The sequence below is a fragment of the Genypterus blacodes genome, unplaced genomic scaffold (genome assembly GCF_046128005.1).
Source record: "Genypterus blacodes isolate CSIRO-AG114 ecotype Tasmania unplaced genomic scaffold, CSIRO-AGI_Gbla_v1 ptg000005l_1, whole genome shotgun sequence".
NCBI classification, from domain to species: domain Eukaryota; kingdom Metazoa; phylum Chordata; class Actinopteri; order Ophidiiformes; family Ophidiidae; genus Genypterus; species Genypterus blacodes.
The window spans coordinates 3,218,692-3,240,935 of NW_027466819.1; the positions used below are offsets into that span (position 1 = coordinate 3,218,692).

Consider the following 22,244-nt stretch of genomic DNA (forward strand, 5'->3'; position numbering starts at 1 on the left):
TCCTTTCTGGCTGCTGGGTGTGCAGAGCTGCTGGAGATCTGGCACACTCGGGGTGGATTCTTGCGCAATCAAGAGCCCTCGAAGCAGCTCGAAACCACGGCCACGGCGGGGTTCTAAAGGACGGAGCTCGCTCACCAGTAACCTACTGTAACCGTGAGGAGGAGGGAGGAGGAAGGAGAGGAGGCTGCATCCAGAGCTTCAGGACGGCCGAGTCCCGCTGCGATGAATGGAGGCTGCCTGGAAATGCTCCCCGGGTCTCCGGAGCGCATGAGGCGGTTCCAGCCGAGCGACGCTCCGCAGTGCCGCGGACATCCGGCCGCCCATTCGCGTCCCCTTCAGCCAACCACACCATAACGTTTCGTCTGGACGCTGCAGCAGCACGGCTCGGCTCGGTTCGGGTTCATCCACGGCGGAGCGGAGCGCGGATTTGGCAACCTGCGGGCTGCTCCACGCACACCCCTGCGTCGCAGCGGTGCATCCAGTGTGAGCTGTCGGGTGGCATCTATGCAATTTTATCTCGAGTTTTCATTTTATTATGAGCACAGAGGAGGGAGAGGCGGGCCCAGCATGCGGGGAGGAGGAGGCGAGGAGGGGGTACCCACAGGGAGGCGCTACCGTGGCCCCCCACCGTCACACCTGGGAGGAAGGCAAACAGCTCGGCACCCCAGGACATCCGCACCCCCACGACGACGAGGAGGAAGACGACGAGGAGGAGGAGGAGGAGGAGGAGGAGGAGGCTGAGCAGGTGGATGAAGAGGGCTACAGGGAGCGCCCGGACGCGTGTGGGAGAACCGTGCGGAATTTCAATGTGGAGAACAACGAGGGGGGGCATTTTTCCAGCGAGGAGGGGGCGGTCGGTGGGACCAAGATGAATTCGAACTGCAGCAGCGAAACCTGCATCCCCACTCCCAGCTGCAGGATCTGCTTCCAGGGCGCGGAGCAGGTAAACACGCCGACATGTGGGTCCGACCGCTCACAGGTCACACGTCACTCAGTGGTTGTGCTGTTGCCCATGTTTACCGATCACCGCCGCGTCTGTTCGTAAAGGCGTTCGATTAGTTTTTAATTAAAATAGATGAAATGTTTAGGCACTTTGAGGCTCCAGTCTCCTAATGCTGGAAAAGGTCCTGATTGGACAGATTCCATGAATTCTCCAGAGAAGGGAGCCACTCAAGATCAGATGCAGTTGTGGGAAGATATAGATAAAACATAATAAGTCACAAGTCAAAATGATGAAAAGTCAGATTCCTATACATCAGACCTTCAGAACCATTGACAGTGCACGCTTAAGCTCTGTTGGACCTCCAGGGACCTTCAGGGTGTCCTCAGCAAAATGAGGGACATAATTCAGACTTTATGATGAAATAATCCCTAGTCCAGTATTTTGATTGACTTATAAAAGGTTGAGAAAACCACGTCTGCATAGCAAAACCAAAACACACAACACAATAAAGAATAGTTTTTGTTCCTGAATGAAGAAGTTACAAGCAGTTTGAGTGACAGACAATCTGTCAATAGTGGCAAATCATTTGACTCTACCGTTTGTTTATAAACAACAGCCAATTAAGCAGAGACACAAAGCTGAGTCAGCCTGAAGGCAGAAGATGCCAGAAAAGCACATGTGGAACATCTGGCTCACACGTAAAAAAAACTGAAAAAATTTGGCCATATGGGGAAAAATCTGCACCAGTTTGTCTACGTATGTATTGTCTGTGAAGTCTCAAATTTGTGGAAGTTACTAACAGTTGAATACGTTTTTGAAGTTGAAATTTCCCGCAGCTGAAATTTAGAGTGCTAGGCTCTGAGAGGTCACCAGTGAGTGCAGAGATGTCATAGAAATGCTGTCAAGCAGAGAGAAAAGGCCTCTCATTATTTTAAACAGAGAAGTCGGATAGCTTTGGATCAAATGATTGATTGCAGGTCGTTATTAAGATGATTCCAATTTCGTAAATTGTCTTTAGAATATGTATGTGTCATGTATACTGCTATACTGCTATAATGTGTAGATGGTAGAAAGTTCCATCCAAATCAGCTCCATCAGATGTAGGATCTAAATGTGTCTCAGTTACACAGGGAAAGACATATCTGCCATTTGGTCAAGTGAAGTATTGGTCTGCATTGGTGAATGTACAGAAAATGGACCTGCAAAGATGGACAGCGCCGTCTTTACTCCCCTGAAATCTGACACTCTGCAGGCCTGGTTGGTTCATGACAGCCAGACCGAATGAGGGACGATTCATCCCCACCGGAGCTTCAGGGAAATACAGGAGTCCAGGCAGTAGAATGCCTAAGTGAATATCCTGTCTTCTGAACGTGGGCTATGGCCTATTAGCAGGGCTAATCTAATCCCTCTGCCTCCGGGTCCAGACTGATATTTGATTTTGATACAAGGCCACAGGCTGAGCCAGCTATCAAAGCAGATAACAAAACAGAAATTTGACACTTTAAATATTCAGGAACAGATAGAGGGAGAAAGCAGTGATATTTAATAGGAGAATGGCCCGGTCAGTATGAGTGGATGATGTCTACTTAATATTTTGATGAAATGTCTCTCAATTCAATGAGTGGCGTCTCCACACTCAGGAAGTAACTAAGTACATTTACTGAGCTGCAGCACACATTTCAACTCCTCCACTACATTTCAAACATTTACTTCCCCACATCCCATTTTAGCTTTGACACAAAACAAATATTTTTTTCCCCTTCCTTCCTCACCTCTACGAAAAACTTGATGGGTCTTTTGTGGTGGACTGGGGGTTTTGAGGATTTTCATTATAATTTACAAGTTTAACACTGAAAGAGACCATTACTGTCAAGGATCATGCTGTCCATTACTCCATAGGGGCCCATTCAAAGCCCTGTGGGCCTGGGAAGTGGATGCTAAATATGTCCAGACCAGTGACCTAGTTCAGACAGAAATGGCATGAAAATAATTTGACTTTCTAAAATCTCCAGCCACTTAGAAAATCTTAAGGTTCACTGAAGTATTGAAATAATTTCTTCTATTTATATTAAGTTTGGTTGAGGTCTTGTTGACCTTCCCTTCCATGCCAGAATCCACTAAACAACATGAGTGGAACATATTCATCACATATCCTCTTAGGGATTTGCGACTGGTATTAAAATCATCCTTGACATTGGTTTTATCAATCACTTCCTCAGCATGGATCACTGACATGTGCCAATTCATTTCAAGCAGAGGCCTCTGAGGTCCTTTTAAACCCACAAGGTTAATATGACATGATGAAAAACGAGCTCACTGACCACTGACCTTAATATACTATTAATATGCCACTCAGAGCCCAGCCAGCAGCTCCAAATAACAGTAATGGCAGCTTGAGGAACGCCTCCAGAACGGACATAACCTGCAAGATTAATGCCATGCAGGATCTCACTGCTAATATCCCAAAGTGTAGCTTTGACCCTCTTCATTTGGCCCTCTGGAGAGTTCCTAATGCATCTCATTTGATGTATGAAGTGGTGGGAGAAAAGGCCAAGCACGCACAGCAAAACATCTCCCTCTTATCAAGCAATTTTGTCTGCTAGAGAGTTTTGAAAGCCAAACTCTCTCCAATACAAACTCATTTGTTTTGGGACTTGAAAGGAGACAGAATAAGACAGATCGCTTGCTGTTGAGTTGTTTGGGTTTTTCTTGGGAAAATTGTGTCATTTTTCTCTTGGGACTCAACATAACAGAGATTTATTTTTTGTTTGCTTTTCAGTTCACAGTCTGTAAATGAGGATTTCTCAGTCTTATCGATGTTGACAGAAGGATTTGTGCGCTCTCTGGAATGGATGCAAACTCATTTTCATGGGGGTTGCTCAAATATTGACCCAAAAGCAAATGGTTTTTCTCATAAGATCTGAATCTGAAGCAGCCTTTTGTTTTGTACAAGCAGTCTTTGTTGTAGTGCTGCATCTATCTATCTATCTATCTATCTATCTATCTATCTATCTATCTATCTATCTATCTATCTATCTATCTATCTATCTATCTATCTATCTATCTATCTATCTGTCTGTCTGTCTGTCTGTCTGTCTGTCTGTCTGTCTGTCTGTCTGTCTTAGAAGTTAACTACAACATTCAGTCTTACCTGAACTTACAGCAATAACAAACAAAAAACAATTATGTGACTCTTTTCAATCAATCCATATGTATAATGATTATACCACAGTTAGCGAGGAAATGCCTTTTTATCGTCCCTTTCCCTTCAATATCCTTTTGTCTAATCTTCACCTACTCGTTCTGCATTACACTCTTCTCGTCTTTGTTCATACATGACCTTTTCTCTGGTTTCTAGGGTGACCTGCTGAACCCGTGCCGGTGTGATGGCTCTGTGCGGTACACACACCAGCATTGCCTGCTGAAGTGGATCAGCGAGCGAGGCTGCTGGACCTGCGAGCTCTGCTGCTACCGATTCCACGTCATCGCCATAAACATGAAGAGGCCGTGGCAGGTAACTAAGCGCAGGTTTGGGTAAAGAAGAATCACACAGCTGACCTCTCCTCTTGACATGCATTCATACAATTAAAGAGCTTATGTTACAAATTGGGAATTTCTGTGTGTGACAAAACTAAATATTGCATGAATTATCAGTGCACTGTTTTGGTGTGAGTCTGCTAAAGCGTTTTCTTTTGAAGGTTTTTTGGGCCGTTAACTGCTTCAACATACTCACTTACAGACATTAAAATGTTCAGAAAATTCTGAACATTATTGCTTTGAGGTTTGGTGTTCATATCTTTCATATTTTCGGAAAGAGTGCAGCTGAGGGTCACTGTATCACCTTATCAAAGCCTTAGCATTTGTGGGACAGCAGAAGGGAGGAAAGAGTCTCTCCGTTTGGGGTCCTTCATTAGATCAATAGAGGTTACAGAATGGTTAATTACACTGTACTGTTGTTCTTTAATTTACACAAAGACGTATTCCACTCTCCCCCCACCGGCAGCTGTTCATCCCTCAGATTTGAATTACGGCGCCGCCTCTGCAAATCCTGCCTCACCAATCAGAAGCGATTTGACCACATTGTCATCAGTGAATTAGAATACTATGGGAACGCCTGGTGCTTGCGGCATAAATGCAATTGTACAAAGAAACTCGTGGCCTGACTCACCACAGCATGCAGGGGGCAGGACCAGCGCTGTCCAACGTTTTACTCCATTAAAACTCATCTGAAGATTTCCGCTCATCTTTTCCTCATCTTTCAACTCACCAATTCAACGAACACGCGGAGGGACCCTCTGCTCGGTCCTCCATCACCACTGTAAAGGTTTTTCAGCCATTCCCCATTAAAATAGGAAGCAGTGCATATTCTTCAGGAAATGCATTTCTAGTACAGAGGACTAGAGCAGATTCTGACCTTTCACTGTGATGGCTTGTTTGGGCGCTTTTGTCCTGTTGTGTTCATCCTGTGTCGTTGCGTTTGTGCGTGCAGTGGCAGTCCATCACTATCACGCTGGTGGAGAAGGTGCAGATCATCGCTGTGTTTCTGGGCTCCCTCTTCTTGGTTGCCAGCATCTCCTGGTTGCTGTGGTCGGCCCTCAGCCCGCAGGCCGTCTGGCAGCGCCGGGACGTCCTCTTCCAGATCTGTTATGGCATGTATGGCTTCATGGACCTGGTCTGTGTGGGTGAGGCACTATTTACCGCAATGTCCACACTGTCCTGCCATGAATCACAGTCCGTCTTCTATTGATTGTGACCTTTTTATATTATAATTTTTACATTTTTTTATATTATTATTATTATTATCTCTGTCCTCACAATAGGTTTGATCATCCATGAGGGGGCAGCGGTGTACAACGTCTTCATGCGCTGGCGAGCCGTCAACCTCCACTGGGACGTGCAGAGCTACAATAAAGCAAAGGACATGGAGGAGACGAGCACAGGCCACTCCTCACTGGCCCCCAGGACGCTTTGGTTGCCCCTGGCTTCCTTAGGGCCTAACGGACCCTTACACCCCACCCAGCTGGGGCCACAGCCTTGGACCTGCCTCTGTTTTGCCCCTTTCTGTCCCAGACTAGTTGCCCAAAACAACCTGAGCCAGGACAGTGACTCCGGTGAGGTCGTCATTCGCGTTACGTCTGTGTAACGGCAGGAACAGAATATCCCATGGTTTACAATTTGTAGTAAAGGTTTGAGGCAGTCAGAACATGGAGTACGTTTTTTGAGACTCGTTCATTTCCTTTGTTGCAGTTTGCGTGGTTGTGTGACCAGAGGCCGATCTTCATGAATACTAGAACAGTTAGCCCAGGATTATACTTGACATTAACTAACGTGGCGTTGCTCACATACTCGCTTGTGCACATTGCGTAGAACCACTAGGGGGCAACGTGAGGTCCGCTTCATGAATCACCCCTGAATCGCAAATGACGGAGGTAAACCAAACAGCAGACAACAGAGATCGATATTTTGGATGTCCTGGGTAATCCTCGTGTATAATCCTAAAACCAGAAAGCATAGAGCACCGAGGCGACACCATCCTCTTCATTTGTTGTTTTAATGATAGAAAGTGTTGAGAAATGAATTGTCTCTGAACCAATTTAAAGAACGATGAATTGTTATTGACAGTCCTGGATATTTGCTTATCTATGACAAACAGAGGTTTTTGTGTCTTTAGAAGTAAACAACATGATGTAGGCCTGTGAGAGGAATGAATGTATGAATTTCAATAAGTTGATTTCATAAAAGTGTAAGAAAGTAATTGAAGGAATCTAGTAAAGAAGAAAAATCTGAAAGCGAGCACAAACTGAAAAAGAGACGGGTGGAGGAAGCTCAGTTCCTCTCAGGTTTTTTTCTGTTTTTTTTTTAGAATCATGGTGAACGAGTTCCTGCGGCTCCATGTTTGAACGCGGATCACATCAGAGCTCTGCACCCTCATCTCTGCACGTGCGTCTTTCTGCTCGTGCTTCTGTTGTGTCCAAACAAACACGAAACCTGAAACTCAAGAAACGAATGTGTCAGACAAAGGTTGGTCAGCTCCGTTCTTAGTTCAGTCAATCAGGATCAGTGATCAACTTGATGTTACAAGTGACACAAGTTTTCAGATGGAATGAACAGGCAAAAAAAAGGCCTGTTGGTAATGCGGAGGATTGTGTACATATGAGATGGGTTCTGTGCCACAAAATGTAGACTTTACTGAACAACCGGCCCTGGCTCAAAGTCATACTTAACAAGTTTCCGTCGAAACATTTCTGTGGATGAAATACAGACTCACTCGTTTTCGTCAATCCGTGTACAAAATCCTCTGTGCCTCTTGGAAAATACCTCAAAGACAAAGCAAAAGTCATTTCTTGAAATCTGGGTGTTCAGAATCGCCATCAACCTCTGTGGAAAAACCCTAAACCTGGGTCGTGACGTGTGGGAATGAAGCCAAAGTCAACACACACACACACAAGCACAATAAACAGTCAGACACACGTGGCCGTTCCACTGTCACACAACAATGCAGGCAATAGCTGGAAGGAAGCGCCGTCGGAGGATTCGTACAGTGAAACATACTGTAGTCTTTTGTTGAGCCTCTAGGAGCTCTGTGATGTTTGGGGTGTGTGTGTGTGTGTGTGTGTGTGTGTGTGTGTGTGTTTGTGTGTGTGTGTGTGTTTGTGTGTGTGTGTGTGTGTGTGTGTGTGTGTGTGTGTGTGTGTGTGTGTCTGTGTGTCTGTGTGTGTGTGTGGGGGGGTGGGATAGGAGAAGGGGCTCCTATCCCAGGTTTGTCAGGGGTCATTTCATTTGTTTGGTGCCTTAGGAGGCCGTGTCGCCGCACAGAACTGACTAGAATGTGACTTTTGCTGTTGGCTGTATTTCGTATTTCTTTCGAATGTAACATGGATGTAATGTATAAAGGATATTTATATACACAGAGAGCCGTGTGGGTTATTTGCATGATGTCACAGACACATTGTGAGTAATTCTGCTGACTCACATAACAGATAATGCAACTTTCTTTATGTATTTGATAAACTACACGATTCATAGTACTAGAATCATTTCATCTCCACATGTCCTTGTAGCCTTGTGCGCCTCTGATGCTCTCTCCAAGTGGATTTGTGTTGAATAAAAGATGACGACACAAGCGCTCAGATCAAATATGTAAGCATTTATTGTTAGATTCATCCTTCAACACACAACACAGCTCATACAGATAATAGGAATAAAGGAGATCACCGCACCGTGCCATACATCCACTGGCAGCCGGAGTTAGAGCAAAATACGACAATACTATGTTCAGATTATCGCTGTGTGGTCATCATTCAGGAAGGAAACAGAAGACTTACAGTATAAAATGTACAGCCAAATGATTATATAGAATATTTATATATAAAACATTGCACATTATACCAAAAAAAGGAAACCACACACGAGAGAGAAAATAGAAGTCTACACAATATACAACAAGGCACTGTGGAAGAAACCTGCACACGAGTCTTTGGATGGATCTGCCGCCTGCGGAGCTCCACTGAAATGTTAAAGGAATGTTACACTGCCAACGGTCCGCCAGCAAGTCATTCAACCTAAAAGTCACGTCGTACGTATGTTTTTGGAGCTTGTTGGTCTCGTTTCTGCATGCGTTAAGGAAAGGAAATGGTTGACAACGTCAGTAGTGGAAGTGGATCTCAACTGCTGATGAATTACAAAATGGTCTTCAAAACTGGATGACGATAAGTGGAAAGATTCCTGTTCCAGTATTTTGAATTTGAGGTACGGTAACAGAATGCTAGCTTTCAACGTCTCCTTATTGCCAGTAGAGGGCGACAGAGATACAAGACATCAATTTCTCCTCCTTCTCCTCCCCCCCAGTAGGGGGCGACAGAGATCTCGACATAGATGGACTGCCATCTTTTCTTTTCTTTTTACGGAAATAGCTGAATTTCGCCTTCTCTCGCCCGCCAATCGCCAGAACGAATCAGAACCTGCAGACAGCATGAGGAGTTTACATCGCTGCAAGAAGAATTTGTGCATCGCCATAAACAACTTTAAACAGCGCCTCTTGAAGTACAGCACATCTGCTTTCAGTGACATTTCTTTAGAATCTTTATTTTTAGTTGCTTATTGCTGATTTCCAAACATTTTAACCCCCAGGCGCTGTAATGCGTTTAGATTAGCTTGAATGCCTTGCAGAGTTGGACCGATGTCGCAGCGTTTGAGCACATTGGTAGTTAAACGGAACAATAGGTGCACCAAAAAAATGAGAAAAAAAGTGCCATCATTGCAGTTCAATCTGCTTTAGTCTGACCCAGGCACTTGTGTGACCTTCGCATCACCAACAAAAAGAGTTTTTCAATCCAAAATAATCACAATCAAACCTGAAACACTCGACACGGGTGAGAGCTGCGTGTTATTTACAGTGAACAGGTCCCGGACACGGCTCTTATTCCCAGAGTTTTCCAAAGCAGAGGACCAATGTACTCCTCTCTGCTTTTTTTTCTTTTTCTTTACATTCTAAACGCCTGTAGACACATCAACACACACACAGACACAGACACACACGCACGCACGCACACCTCAGTAACAGATCTGGCAATACAACCCCTTGTAGTGCCACAGCCCTTTCTCATCAGGAAAAGCAGTTTCATTCCGAAGCAGAGTTACACCCACACTGTTCACCTCCGACACTTTTGGTTTCTTTGGCTCTTAAACACAAGAGGAGTTTTTTTGTATTTGGGTCACAGATGTTCAGGCTGCCCAAATCTAAGTCAACAAAGGATTTTCGAAGAAATTCTGTAAGTAGAAAGACAGCGTGGAAGACTGTTTGTTCAGACCGATTCCAGTCTCAGTATTAATCAGACGAATAGAAAGAGGGAGGAACTTTACCATGATAATTAAACGCCGGCTAAGAGAGTATTTGACTAATTGGGGCGCCAAACTGTTAATCTAAGAGAGCAGATTAATTTATTTGAGAGCACGAATCACTTAGAGTGCACGTGCATTCATCCTTACAAGGCACAGATTACACTTTAGAAAATGAAAACATGTACGTTCTGACCGCTCAGATGTGGGTGTGCAATGTTTTGGAATGAAACGTGTTAAAAAAAAAAAAAATCAGCTAGTTTACATCGAGAGCGCAGTGATTTGTATCCATGAATCTGCAGCGTTCACAAACTTTAGACGGGTTTGAGAGCTGCTCGGTCAGATCGACGAGCCGGCTCGGCACTCTGGTAAGATGGAGAAGAAGAAAAAAGGTGATGAAAAGGCAGCGGGAGGTCACCAGGCACTGCTGTGGCTGCCGTGGCTGCTGACAGACTGACAGTTGCTGTAGCGCTTCTTGACGATCATGCTGATGTAGGCTTTCATCAGCTTGGCAATGTCCATCACCTGTGGAGGAGAGGAGGAAGAGGGCTTAAAGAGGACGAGGCATCTTTATTATATAACGAAAACGAAACAACAATGTTAAATGAGTTCCATCCTAAACATCAGAGTTCCACAAAGAATGTGTCCCCGAACAACTGGAGAAATCACGTGGTGGATACAAAAACAAAACGTGCAAAGTACCATCTGCGTTTCAAAGAGCAACTCGCGGCCCTCCACGGCGATCTTGTAAGCGTTGGGCAGCGGCGCGCCAAAGGAGAGGATCTGTTCGTAGGGGAAGACCTCCAGAGGCCAGGGCTCCCCTCGCTTGTACACCGATATGGCCTCTCTGCTCACCCCCAGCCACAGCTCGGCCGGGAACGCTCCGTCCCGACACTGAGACGGTGACACAGGAAGTTCAGTTAAGTTTGCAATGAGTCAAGACAAAAATGTGTTCATGATGAGGACATTATAACGGTTTGGATATCATAACACTTTGTTTGCCATCATTTCCTCAGTTCTTTTGTACAAATTCAGGACTGAACCACCTTGAAAAAAGACTTTCACAACCACATATCACCAATACAAATCGATCGTTCTTGAGAAAGCGATTACACAGGATCCTGGTCCGACTATGTGATGACCTCACCTCGACATTAAACAGCGTGGAGCCGTATCCCGGCCACTCCTTGACCAAAGCCATGTATTTGACCATGGCCTGCTCCTGCGTCATCCCCTGCAGTTTCTTCCACTTGTCCATCACGCTTGCCCGCACTGCCGCCACCTCCTCCCTCATCCACGCCTCCAGGCTATGTTCTTCCTCCAGCTTCTGCCTGCTCACCGAACCGCTCCGGAAGCTGCGCCTCAGCGTCCCCTCCAGGAAGCTGGAACGCTTCCTCTCCGACGTTCCCGAGCGCTCCGCCACAGAGCCGGTGCTGGGCGCGAATGCCTTGGCTGAGTTCTGGACCCGGGCCCGTAATCGCGCCATGGGGAACACCTGCGATATCTCTGGGATGGTGGCCTGGGCGCTGTGGTCACCCAGGAGGTATTGAACTCTCAAAGCAGCCAAGAACTGCAGAGTCTCCTCGGGGGCAGGAGACTGACCACGGATCACAGCTTCATGGGCCTTTACAGGGGAGGAAGACACAAAATGGTAGATCAGAGGAGGTGGATAAGTTGGTGGTTGCTGAGATGTTACTCTGCGGTTGTTAGATCTTTATTCTGTGGTTGCTAAGATGGTTCCACATGGTTGCTAGGACAGTGTTCCAGATCTTTGCACTAATCTGTTGTCATCACATTGTTTGGTTCCATCTGCTACCTACCTGCTCAAACATGAAGGCGAATTCCACGCTGTCTTTAGGAACGTTATCCGTGTCTATGAAGCAGTACAGCTTGAAGTAAAACCTCCAGCCAATGTTGTTTTCCATGTGGCTCACTGACAGCCTGGAGACCACAGCGTGTGTTAATGATGCATGAAGTTTACACAGAAACACACACACACACACACACAAACACACACACACACTAACACACACACACACACACACACACACACACACACGCAAAAGCTTACTTTTCAAACTTGGCCAGCACGTCGGCCACCACAGCTCGGCTCTCGATAGCTTTATCTGCAGTGTCATTGTGTTCAAACAGAGCAAACATGTTCCTGCTGTCCTCCATGGCCAGACCACGGATCAGCTTCTCTACCACCTGAGACGCAAGGAACAAGGTTGTCCATAATTTTGGTAACTGAAGAAGTTAAGTGGTGCGTTGTGTCCAAACCGAGCTGCCCCACTCACCTCTCCGGCGGTGGTGTGGGAGTTGATGGTGATCTTGCAGGAGCCTCCGCCGTGGCAGTGCACGGTGGTGCTCATGTCCTGCCGTGCCACGATAGCTCGGATCTCCTCCTGCGACGGGACATTTTCCCTGGAGCGGGTCTTCCTCAGGCAGTCCAGGGCGAAGGCGCCGTAGCGTTCAATCTCAGAGCTCGGGAACAGCTCACGAATCCTAGACAGAGATGGACATGAGAGATGTTTGGAGTCCGACAGGCACCCACAGATTTGATCCAAGAAGACACGTTTGACTGGAGTGTGATAAGTTCAGTAAGTGTAGCTCAGTGGTCTCGGGCTGCTCTCTCACCTCTTCAGGTGGAACTTGAGGTATCTGAGGATGCCTCTGGATGGGACGAAGGTGCAGGACATACAGGCCAAGATCTTCCAGCTGCAGAGGTTCACGGGGCCGCCGGGCTGCGGCGGCCGGGTCGTCTGTTTGATGAGCTGGCAGTAGAGCTCGTCCCTCAAGGGTTTGAGCTCCTGGCCTGTTTGCAGGATGCCCTGGATGATTGGCACTGGGTCAGCCACGCCCTCCAGGTGCTGCAGCGAGCTGAACACCTTCAAGGCTTCATCCTGCAGCGTGGTGTAGTTCCTGCTTCTTGGTGCTGCTCAGGACAGAGAGAGGGAGACGTGAGAGATCCAAATCTTGGAAGGAATACTCAGAGAAGGTCAAACTGAATGTTACCAGTGAGGTGGATGTCTCCGTATGGCAGCGGCAGCAGGGGTGAGTGCAGTGGGTGGTGGCTGTGACGCAGGATGGGGTTCCTCTTATAGATCTGCTCCACCACCTCACAGTTCAGACAGTTCTCCTGCGGGGACAAACAGCAGAGGGAGCGTGACATCACCACCAAAGAAGAAGACTCAATCCATCTCCTGCGTGGCACATGAAGCCGTGTCCTACCTTGATGTCCTGGATGAGCTGCTGCGTCGGCGTGTCAATGGGAGCTTTGGTGTCGATGACGTTCTGGATGGCGCTGGCCCAGCGGGTGGCCTCGTTCAGAAGCTTGGTATAGAGACGGTACGAGTGTTTGCGGCCGTACACCGTCACGTTCCAGTAACCTGTGGAGAGGAGGAGGAGGAGGAAGGTTTTAGTGCCGGAAGTCCTCCAATAATGCAAAACCCAGTAGATCAGATCCATGAGGTGTCCTCCTCTCACCGCTCTCTTTGAAGACCTTCTCGTCCGGCTGAACCACGGAGCAGAGGCTGTTCAGAACCAACGTTCCCAGCTTCAGCGCGTTACGTTCTGAGCTCTTGTAGTAGTCCAGGGAATTGTGGGTGAGGAGGAACCAGCGTTTCTTCAGCTTCAGCGAGGCCTTGCTGCTGTTCTTCATCTCCTTGTGGAGCCAGCCTGAAGGAGGCGGAGAAGGAATGACATACACAGATATTAATCAGCTATTTTTCTCATTTTCCCCACATTTCCTCTACATTTAGATTGCCCAAATGCATGCTGGGATATTCATTGATTCACCCCTAAAATAAATAACAGAGTGATATCAGCTGCAGATGTGTGTGTGTGTTGCTGTTGTCACCTCTGATGATGAACTCCTGTCCGTCCACCCGGGTGTCTCCCTTGGAGCGCTGCAGCAGGGTGATCCAGTGATGCATCTCCTCCGGCGTGTCGGCGTTGCACTGCAGCACGCGGTTCGCTGTGATCATGACGAAGGAGTTTGGCCTGCGAGGAAGAACACATAACGGATCAGTGAGGGAAAATCTGAACATGCGGGATCCGGGAACATTGTCTGCTTCATGACAAACTGATCTTTGGCTTTTGATGTCAGGTTGGAGTTGTGAGATGATGTCATAGGATTTGTTGCAGAAGCTGCTTTGAGAAACAGAAACCTTCTCACCTCTCTGGATTATCTGACGCACAAACCGAATCGATCATCCCCACGTCCAATGTACCCTGGAGAGGGAGAGGAGAGAGAGAGAGAGAGAGAGAGAGAGAGAGAGAGAGAGAGAGAGAGAGAGACAGAGAGACAGAGAGATCGAGAGAGAGGTTTGGTAAGAGTGTGTTCAAGGGCCCTTACATGACCTGAGCTTCCCACAATGCTTTGCTCCCCTTGGCAGTACTCACCACAGCGTTCTGGGGGTTGGCCTGCTCGTCATGCATCTCTCTGATCTCTTGCTCGGTGGAGCCGTGGACCTGACTCAGCACGCTGAACCACTGGCTGTAACCATAGAAACAACACTGTCATCACGACACAGTGGCAGAAGAATAGAGGAGTTTATTTTCCTACATTTCGCTGAAATAATAATAAACATCCTCAGCGTATAGAATTTCTTTGTTAAAATTCAGTCTCACACACACACACACACACACACACACACACACACACACACACACACACACACACACACACACACACACACACACACACACACACACACACACTTTCTGTCAACCAGATATATGGAGGAAGTGGACAGGTCCTCTGAGAGGAAATCAATGGGTTGCCAGGAGCAACCGGCACACCGACCCAGCTCAGCATCAAAACCTCCCACTCATTACATTTCGTCTGCTAGTGTGTCTGTTTGTTCAGTAAACCTACATGAGTGAGCAAACAGTGCATGCAAACGCAATAAGGCAAGGAAGGAAAGGAAAGGAAAGGAAAGGAAAGGAAAGGAAAGGAAAGGAGGGAGGAAGGAAGGTTAGCAAACATAACCCTACAGGACTCATTCCAAAATATGATAGGAAACACAAAAGGAAAACACTGGTAGCAGGTTGGATTCAGTTTGGTGTGTAGATGGATAATGTCAAGAAATATCAAAGCTCCTGTCAGCCATCAGGTAAGATCAGCAGCCAGACACAGAGAAGAACCCAACAAACGCTGGATGGATTATTCAGGACTTCAATGTGACATTACAGTCCAGGTGAATCACAGACGCAGCACGCTTGTTAGATTTGAGGGGTTACCTTAGTCCTTAGTGTTTACATATGGCACACACCCACACACACACACACACACACACTGGACTTGCCTGGCGTCCTCTGCAGACTCTGCAATCAGATGGTACGTTCTCTCTGGCATCACAATGTTGATACCGTTCTCCTTTCCAGTGTTATCAATGATTTCTCTGCAGGACACAAAAAAAACAATGAAAATCAAATCATAATCTATTTTAAATACCGATCCCTGTCATCTGTTCTTCCTTTCCTCCTTCGTCTTTCTTTCCCCTTCATTTGTGCACAGATCCAATAAGTGGTAATAAACGCTTTCCCCTGCAGTAACTAGCTACGACCACAAGGAGGCGCTATCATTACACTCTGCAACTACATCAGACAAACGGTCAACACTTTAAGGAGTAAAGTAGATTGTGTTCATTAACTAACCCCTGTATTTTCCATGTTAACGCCCTTTGCCCTCCACATATAACACACTCCTTACTTGGCTTCGTGCATGTCCAGTATGCCCTTCATCTTGTCCTCACAGTCGTTCTCAAAGTACATGAGCTTGCTCTGCCGCAGCACGAACCAGCGGCGTTTCCAGTTGCGGCGCGACAGCGTGGACGAGCCCCCGCCCTTCTTGTGCAGCCAGCCCTGCTTCAGAGCCTCCTGCTTGGCCCGAAACCACAGAAAGGTCTCGTCCTTCAGGACGCACCAGCGCCGCTTCCACGTGTTCATCAGACCTCCTGGAGAGGAAATGAGAGTGAGGGAGAGTGAGGTCTGTATTCATGGGGCTTATGCAGAGTAACACCTCACAACTATATGAACATGCAGCTACAAAGGACCTTTTAAACTTCCTGTTGCAACTTCTTCAACGAGATGAGACATGAAATAACATCTACATCTAACTACAGCGCCAACTAGAGGTGGCAGCCAACACTGCAAAGCGAGAAGATGGAGGAGAACAGGAGCGTTAACTCCTCTCTGTTCAGACGTCACTGACAGAAGAGCTGGAAAAACTCACTAGGTATTTTACTGTGTAGAGTACTGACCTTTGATGAAGAGGAAGCTGTGGAAGTACGGGAGCGTCACGCAGCTGTACACGGAGTCCCGACGGTACGACAGCTCGTCATCCGTGTCAAACCTGTCGAAGTCGTCCTCACTGTCCTCAAACTGGATCAAAGAAAGTTTAGTGAAGCGATTGGCATTGTGTTCACACTGGACAAATCAAAAATCACGAGCCGTGTCCATTCACAGCATCTTTCAGGTGTGAAAGCGCCGCACAGTAACCAGCAGAGAGAGTGAGTACAAAATATTATTTTGGGGAAAAAGATCAAAATACAGAAAATGAACCCACCGATGACTGAGCCCCCTCGGAGCTGAAGCGGTAGGCCCCCGAGCTGTTGTAGGTGCCCAAAGAGCCGCGGTAGTCTGGAGACCACTGGCCGCTGTGAGGGTTGGACAGGGCCAGGCTGCCACTGGACACTATGGCCCCCTCGTCGTAGTCATCCTGGTCGTAGTCTGAATCCTCGTCTGGCGGTATGAGCTCCACCAGATCGTCTGACTGGGCCTCAGATGAAGCCTGGGGGTGGCAGTAGGCCGAGTCTCCACTGGACGAGGCGCTGTGGCAGGCCGGAGGAACAGGCGGTAAAGGCAGCGGCTGGTGGAGCAGATTGGGTGGAATCAGAGGCGGGATCACGCCGTCGTTGGCGTACGGGTCTTCCTCGGATGAGTCGTCGCTCGTCCGGATCCCGCTCGTCCTCTGGCCATCCGAGTGGCCGTGCTCACTCGGGTTGGGCGAGTCCTTGAAGGCTTCGTCGTCGGCCCCAAAGCCTTCGTCGTCTTCCTCTTCATCGTTGCCTCTCCTCCTTCTACCCTCCTTCTTCTTCTCATCTCCTTCGTCTACTCCCAACGAGCACTCTATGTTCCTCACGCACTCGTCGATCTCGTCGAAATTGAGCGAGTCAAGGAACTGCTGCGCCGCTTTGCAGGCTTCATCCTCCAGACGCCGCAGCTCCTGATCCCGCATGAGCTGCAGGCGGCTCAAGGAGGCCTCGGTCAGTGAGAGCTCCTGGCGCTCCTTCTGCCTCTGCAGCGCCTGGATCTCCCGCTCCAGCCGCAGGATCTCCTCCACCTGAGATGCCTCGTGAGGGCGAATGACCTCCTCCTCCTCAGACACCTCCTCAAAGGCCTCGCATGACTCCTGCTCCTCCAGGGCATCTGGAGATATTTCAGCATCTACAGTCGACTGAGACCGAGCCAAAACCAGAGAGGCCAGCTCTTGGGTGCGGTGCAGCTCCTCCATTCTTCTGGCCTCCTCAGCCTACAAATAGCACAAAATAATGAATTTCATCGCCTGGCTTCAAACTGTGGTTATTGAATGAAATAACCTTGTTGCTATGGGAATCAAACCTGCTGTCAGAAAATAATAACAACTGGTAGAAAACTCAAAGCTGACATTTGATTTGACCACATCGGTAATTCAGTGAGCTGTTGCTCATGATTCAATCTGACTGAGAAACTGAAACATGAACAAATTAACATGGTGATCTGTCTGTGAATAAGATCCTCAGCAAAATGGAGGAAACATAACGGCTGATTCTTTGCTTGTCATGAGGAGTTGAATCTCACCTCTGCTGCAAGTCGCTCAGCCTCCAGCCTCTGCCTCTCCCTGCACACAAACACACAGATAAACATCAGCTGAGACCCAAACAGACACGCTTACGGTTTACCATAAGAGCAGAAAGCATTTCCTGTTTCACCGTGACGCTAAAATCCAATAAAGCATAACTGGATCAGGAGCTTATACAACATACAGGATCTTACTTTATTACACTTACACTAATATGCTCTCTCTCTCGCTCTCTCTCTCACCTCTCCATCTCCTCCTCCCTCCTCCTGCGCTGCTCCTCTTCCTCCTCCTCTTCCCTCCTCCTCCTCTCCTCTAGCATTTGGCCATAGGCCCGGCGGGCCAGCTGGCCTCGCAGCCGTTTCTGGAAGGTGAGCGCTGCCCAGCGCAGGAGCAGGAATTTCCTCCTCCAGTAAAAAGCCCGATAGTTCTTCTGAATGACCACAATGCACTGCAACAGCTTCCTGTACTGTTTCCTGTATGTAACATAGCATAAATAGGTAAAATGGGAAAGCAAACGTTGATATTCAGTCGGAGGGAACAAATCTGCTTCTGCCAGTGTGTTCATGTGTGAATATGAAGTCTCACCTGGCCATGTATCCCATGACGTGAGCCTGGATGATCATGGCAGCTTTAAGCACCTCCACCTCCCTCTGCTTCTCCAAACACTGCTCCAAAGTCTCCCTGAGAAAGACCTGAGGAGAGGAGAGGAGAGGAGAGGAGAGGAGAGGAGAGGAGAGGAGGAGAAGAGAAGAGGAGGGGAGAGGAGGAGAAGAGGAGATCATCATTCAGTTGGAAACTAACAAACAAAGCATCACTAAAAAAGATTCAGTCATGTGCTTTACATACATTGCATGAGATGAGACGGTTTAACATCACAGCCATTACACACGCTGCATTACACACGCATGAATAAAAGAGTGAACAGACTCCTGGTCCCTCGTGCTGCAGCAAACAAAGCAGCATCACAGTAAATCAAATCCAAACCTTCTCTTTTGTTTGCAGTCTTTAGCAAAAGACCGAAAAATGACCACGGCCGGAGATTTGGGCTCCGTCGCCGCATGAAAGGACACATTTTACAGGCACTTAGACCCGGACGCCTCCTTTAGGACCCAAGCTGTCCTCCATTGATACAGAAGCGGGTCCATTGTGGAGCGCTGGGGGTTAAGCCGATTAGGGAGGAAAATGAGATATGGGAGGACGGGGAAATGTCACGGTGCAGGAGGACAGATTGGTTTTCTCCTGTTGAATGATGTGTGATGTATGTGTGTGTGTGTGTGTGTGTACACGGATGAGATGTTCAGAGGGAAAGGTCCAATCGCTTGAGTCCAAATGAAGACTGAAAATACTGCAGTTCACCGATTGATACTCTGATACAGAAAAATAAACCTTTACCACAAAGCTTGAAACACTACTATTAATTATAGTAATAATTATGACTGTTACCAAAAGTAAACAGGTAATAAACACTTGGGTGACACAATAAAACGGACAAAAACAACTATATGGAGATTTTGTTATGTGTGCTTAATGTGCCACACACACACACACACACACACACACACACACACACACACACACACACACACACACACACACACACACACACACACACACACACACACACACACACACACACACACACACGCACATGCACACACACGGCGACTGGTATAGAGCATCTTCCAACATGACTCACACGTGCACAGTGCACAGTGCCGCCTTGTGTGTGTAGGAACACATTAACATGCCAATGAATCAGACGTCTAATCCTTTCTAATCATTACTATGCTAATTAGAGTGACAAAGGCCGCACACTAAACCTTACACGCTAAACCTCGCCGCCACGTCTGAGGCGTGACGGGTCAACCCTGCCGACAGAACGGAACGCTGGGATAGCACCGGCAACAACATAACTTTCCAGGAAATTCAGTTTGAGGTCATAAACGACAAACTGCGAGGACATGTGCCGTGTGAAAGGAGGGGGCGTGTCCATCTGACCGCGGGGACAAAAGTGTCTGAATCCCTCCGAGAGAGACAGAAATGATTTAACGGGGACGCCTTCGGAGCAGCGTCCGCGTCTTTGTGGTTTGAATAAAAACGCGGCTGTGACGATTTACTTGGCGAGCACATAGGCGATAATCTGGCCGGCCTGATGGTGGCGCTGTAATAGCTTCTTTGAAGTTTTTGGCATAAAACATTTAAACTGTAAGTTGTAGAATTTATCCAATCCAATTTCTGGGTGAATTCATGAATGACTCAAACGTCTGTAAACACACTTCGGTGGACGTGCAAGCTGGTTACGTACGCAAAAACATCAAACATCGACCTGATGGTGGCGCTGTAGGTTACATCGTCGGTGAGGAACCTGTTTGCTTTCTTCCTTATCCAAGCGTCCACATGTTGGACTCACTTCACTTTCATTCATTCTCACAAGACACAGTTTCCATTATCACTGTGACACTGGCTTCTTTTATTGTCTGTGTCTGGGATATAGACACACACACACACACACACACACACACACACACACGTCCACTCCTCCCCCAACACACACAAAAACACACACACACACCCTCCACTGCTATCACCTCGAGCATACTGTGATTAGGGGTCTGAGTAACCCATCTGTCATCTCCCAGAAGAAATCACACACACACACACACACACACACACACACACACACACACACAGGTATGATAAACTGCAGTGGAAGCTGGGAGTGATAGACGGAGCTCTGTTGCGGATGAAAACGGGATCCAATAACTGTTGGATTCCACGCTTCAGGTGCTCTAGACCTCAATTATTCATGGTCACACACACACACACACACACACACACACACACACACACACACACACACACACACACACACACACACACACACACACACACACACACACACACACACCCCTGCCGCGGGTACCTGAGCTTTGGAACAGTTTCATCACGCTGGATTGTAAAAATGCACACGGCCAAATGAAGCCTTTAGGGGAACAGAGTGGAGCCAACATGGATTGATGTCCACATGCAATCATCTCCCACGTTGAGCCAGAGGCATGATGCTCACCTTGGTCTTGCCCAGCTGCCACTCAGAGCTGCTGCTGTCGTAGAGGTGGAGGAGCCGCACACAGCGCCCCCTGGGGTCGTCGGGTATCGACTCGCCGTGCATCAGCACCTTGTACCTGAGGGAGGTAGAAGAAGAAGAAGAAGAAGGCGAAAGCAGGAGGTCAATTTTTGGAAACTACTGTTGAATTTTAGGGAATGAATGGAAGAGAAAAAATAAGCCACACATCCATGGAGAAGAAGTGCAGTTTCATTTTAAACGTTCTTCTGGTCTGTTCAAACCTGGAGCAGAAGTCCTCGAACGGTCTACGGATGGGGAAGCCGGTGCGTCGGATCTTCACCGTCTCCAACATGCCGGAATATCTGAGCTGGTTCAGAACCACCGTCTGGTCGAAATGATCAGGCATCTACGGGAAGAGATTCAACACAAACACACACAGTGAGCTCGAGTGTGTGACAGGCAGACGTGCGACAATTCAGAAAACATTAAAGATGTTCTGATAAGTTTCAAACAATAGAAAGGATGAGGATGGATCGGCCCGGTAGTGTGATGCGTTTGGAGCAGTTCTGTATTAACGAAGACTTTAACACCACATACTTCTTCCATACTCTTGACAGTGTCTCCATCTCATCAATAGCCCTCATCAGCCAGGTGTGTGTGTGTTAACACGGGACAGAAGGTCAAGTATACCAAGCGGGCAGCAGAATCCTCTGATTTGATCATTTAGATGCACTTAATTCAAAACAAAATCCTAAAAACTTCACTGATTTCACCAAACTGCACTGTGGACACACATCAGAGCAGAACGGGGTCTCAATCTACGGGTCCAGGCTTTTTAAGGAGGACCGTCCTATAAGGAGGATTCATTTTGGGACGACCTGTTTCAAATAGTTTGGATGCCATTCCCCGGGCATGCTGGGAATGGAATGCGCGAGAGAGCGGCGACACAGGCAAACCGTGTCACACGACGTCAGCAGCTAGACCACGCCCACCACCGTCCTTTTAAACCCGGCAAGCATCCCGTCACATTCCGCTCGCTCACAACATCCAACTTTAAACACAGACGAGAGAGAAGAAGTGCGTGCGACAGCCAGCGGTCACTGACTTAACAGACGTCCGCTGACTGAAAGCCATTACTGTTGGGTTCCCCCGTCACCCTGTAACCTTAGTGGGCGTGGGCGGGCCTCAGAATAAGAGGGCGCTTTCATGGCCGCTGGGTAATGCCGCCTTTATTCAGAGCCCATCTTCCCCTGATCGCTCATTGATGGCCTGTTGGAGATGAAGCGAGGCCGGCTTCACAAAACGCACTCAGATCTTGACTGAGTGATTGAATGGCGTCCTTTAAGCACCACCGGCCGCAGAGGATACCTCATTAGCATAGCTGGCATTAGCATAATGAGCTGGACTGCGGTGCTAAACAAAGCAGAGCGGTGTCAGGAAGCTGCCCCTGCTGCCTCTCTGTTCGCTCTGTCATTTCCTTTTTTCTCGCTGGAAGCAGGCATACCATCTCTCTCTCTCTCTCTCTGCCTCCTCTACTATCTATCTATCTATCT

At 47.8% G+C, this 22,244-nt stretch overlaps 2 protein-coding genes across 3 annotated transcripts in view; one reads left to right on the plus strand and one right to left on the minus strand.

Moving 5' to 3' along the window:
- The first annotated feature begins 535 nt into the window (after window positions 1-535).
- Window positions 536-6,643, plus strand: LOC142996246 (E3 ubiquitin-protein ligase MARCHF11-like). The gene is made up of 4 exons (XM_076147165.1): window positions 536-943; window positions 4,302-4,457; window positions 5,433-5,625; window positions 5,764-6,643. Exons 1-4 carry the CDS (start codon window positions 536-538, stop codon window positions 6,084-6,086), a joined length of 1,080 nt encoding a protein of 359 aa, XP_076003280.1. The 3' UTR covers window positions 6,087-6,643.
- Window positions 6,644-8,070: 1,427 nt separating this feature from the next.
- The window catches only part of myo10 (myosin X), a 75,598-nt gene continuing 61,424 nt past the window's right edge, over window positions 8,071-22,244 (minus strand). Inside the window, exons 20-41 of one of the 2 annotated variants that reach the window (XM_076148891.1) lie at window positions 20,973-21,097; window positions 20,695-20,809; window positions 18,213-18,319; window positions 17,870-18,100; window positions 17,627-17,666; window positions 16,353-17,318; window positions 16,048-16,168; window positions 15,498-15,741; window positions 15,091-15,186; window positions 14,186-14,279; window positions 13,959-14,014; window positions 13,641-13,783; window positions 13,268-13,459; window positions 13,013-13,170; window positions 12,797-12,920; window positions 12,419-12,716; window positions 12,079-12,286; window positions 11,853-11,989; window positions 11,602-11,722; window positions 10,929-11,405; window positions 10,484-10,675; window positions 8,071-10,306 (exon numbers count right to left, since the gene is read on the minus strand). In XM_076148891.1, coding sequence (XP_076005006.1) covers window positions 10,196-10,306; window positions 10,484-10,675; window positions 10,929-11,405; window positions 11,602-11,722; window positions 11,853-11,989; window positions 12,079-12,286; window positions 12,419-12,716; window positions 12,797-12,920; window positions 13,013-13,170; window positions 13,268-13,459; window positions 13,641-13,783; window positions 13,959-14,014; window positions 14,186-14,279; window positions 15,091-15,186; window positions 15,498-15,741; window positions 16,048-16,168; window positions 16,353-17,318; window positions 17,627-17,666; window positions 17,870-18,100; window positions 18,213-18,319; window positions 20,695-20,809; window positions 20,973-21,097 — 4,356 coding nt within the window. In that variant the 3' untranslated portion in view covers window positions 8,071-10,195. Of the gene's footprint in view, window positions 10,307-10,483; window positions 10,676-10,928; window positions 11,406-11,601; window positions 11,723-11,852; window positions 11,990-12,078; window positions 12,287-12,418; window positions 12,717-12,796; window positions 12,921-13,012; window positions 13,171-13,267; window positions 13,460-13,640; window positions 13,784-13,958; window positions 14,015-14,185; window positions 14,280-15,086; window positions 15,187-15,497; window positions 15,742-16,047; window positions 16,169-16,352; window positions 17,319-17,626; window positions 17,667-17,869; window positions 18,101-18,212; window positions 18,320-20,694; window positions 20,810-20,972; window positions 21,098-22,244 lie in introns of both variants that reach the window. The other variant, XM_076148901.1, reaches the window with a different exon arrangement.

Excerpts from the sequence above, each read along its gene's own strand:
- LOC142996246 (XM_076147165.1), top strand. The coding sequence starts at position 536 with ATGAGCACAGAGGAGGGAGAGGCGGGCCCAGCATGCGGGGAGGAGGAG. Across the intron at positions 944-4,301 it reads GCTTCCAGGGCGCGGAGCAG|GGTGACCTGCTGAACCCGTG; the intron begins GTAAACACGCCG and ends TCTGGTTTCTAG. Across the intron at positions 4,458-5,432 it reads ACATGAAGAGGCCGTGGCAG|TGGCAGTCCATCACTATCAC; the intron begins GTAACTAAGCGC and ends TTGTGCGTGCAG.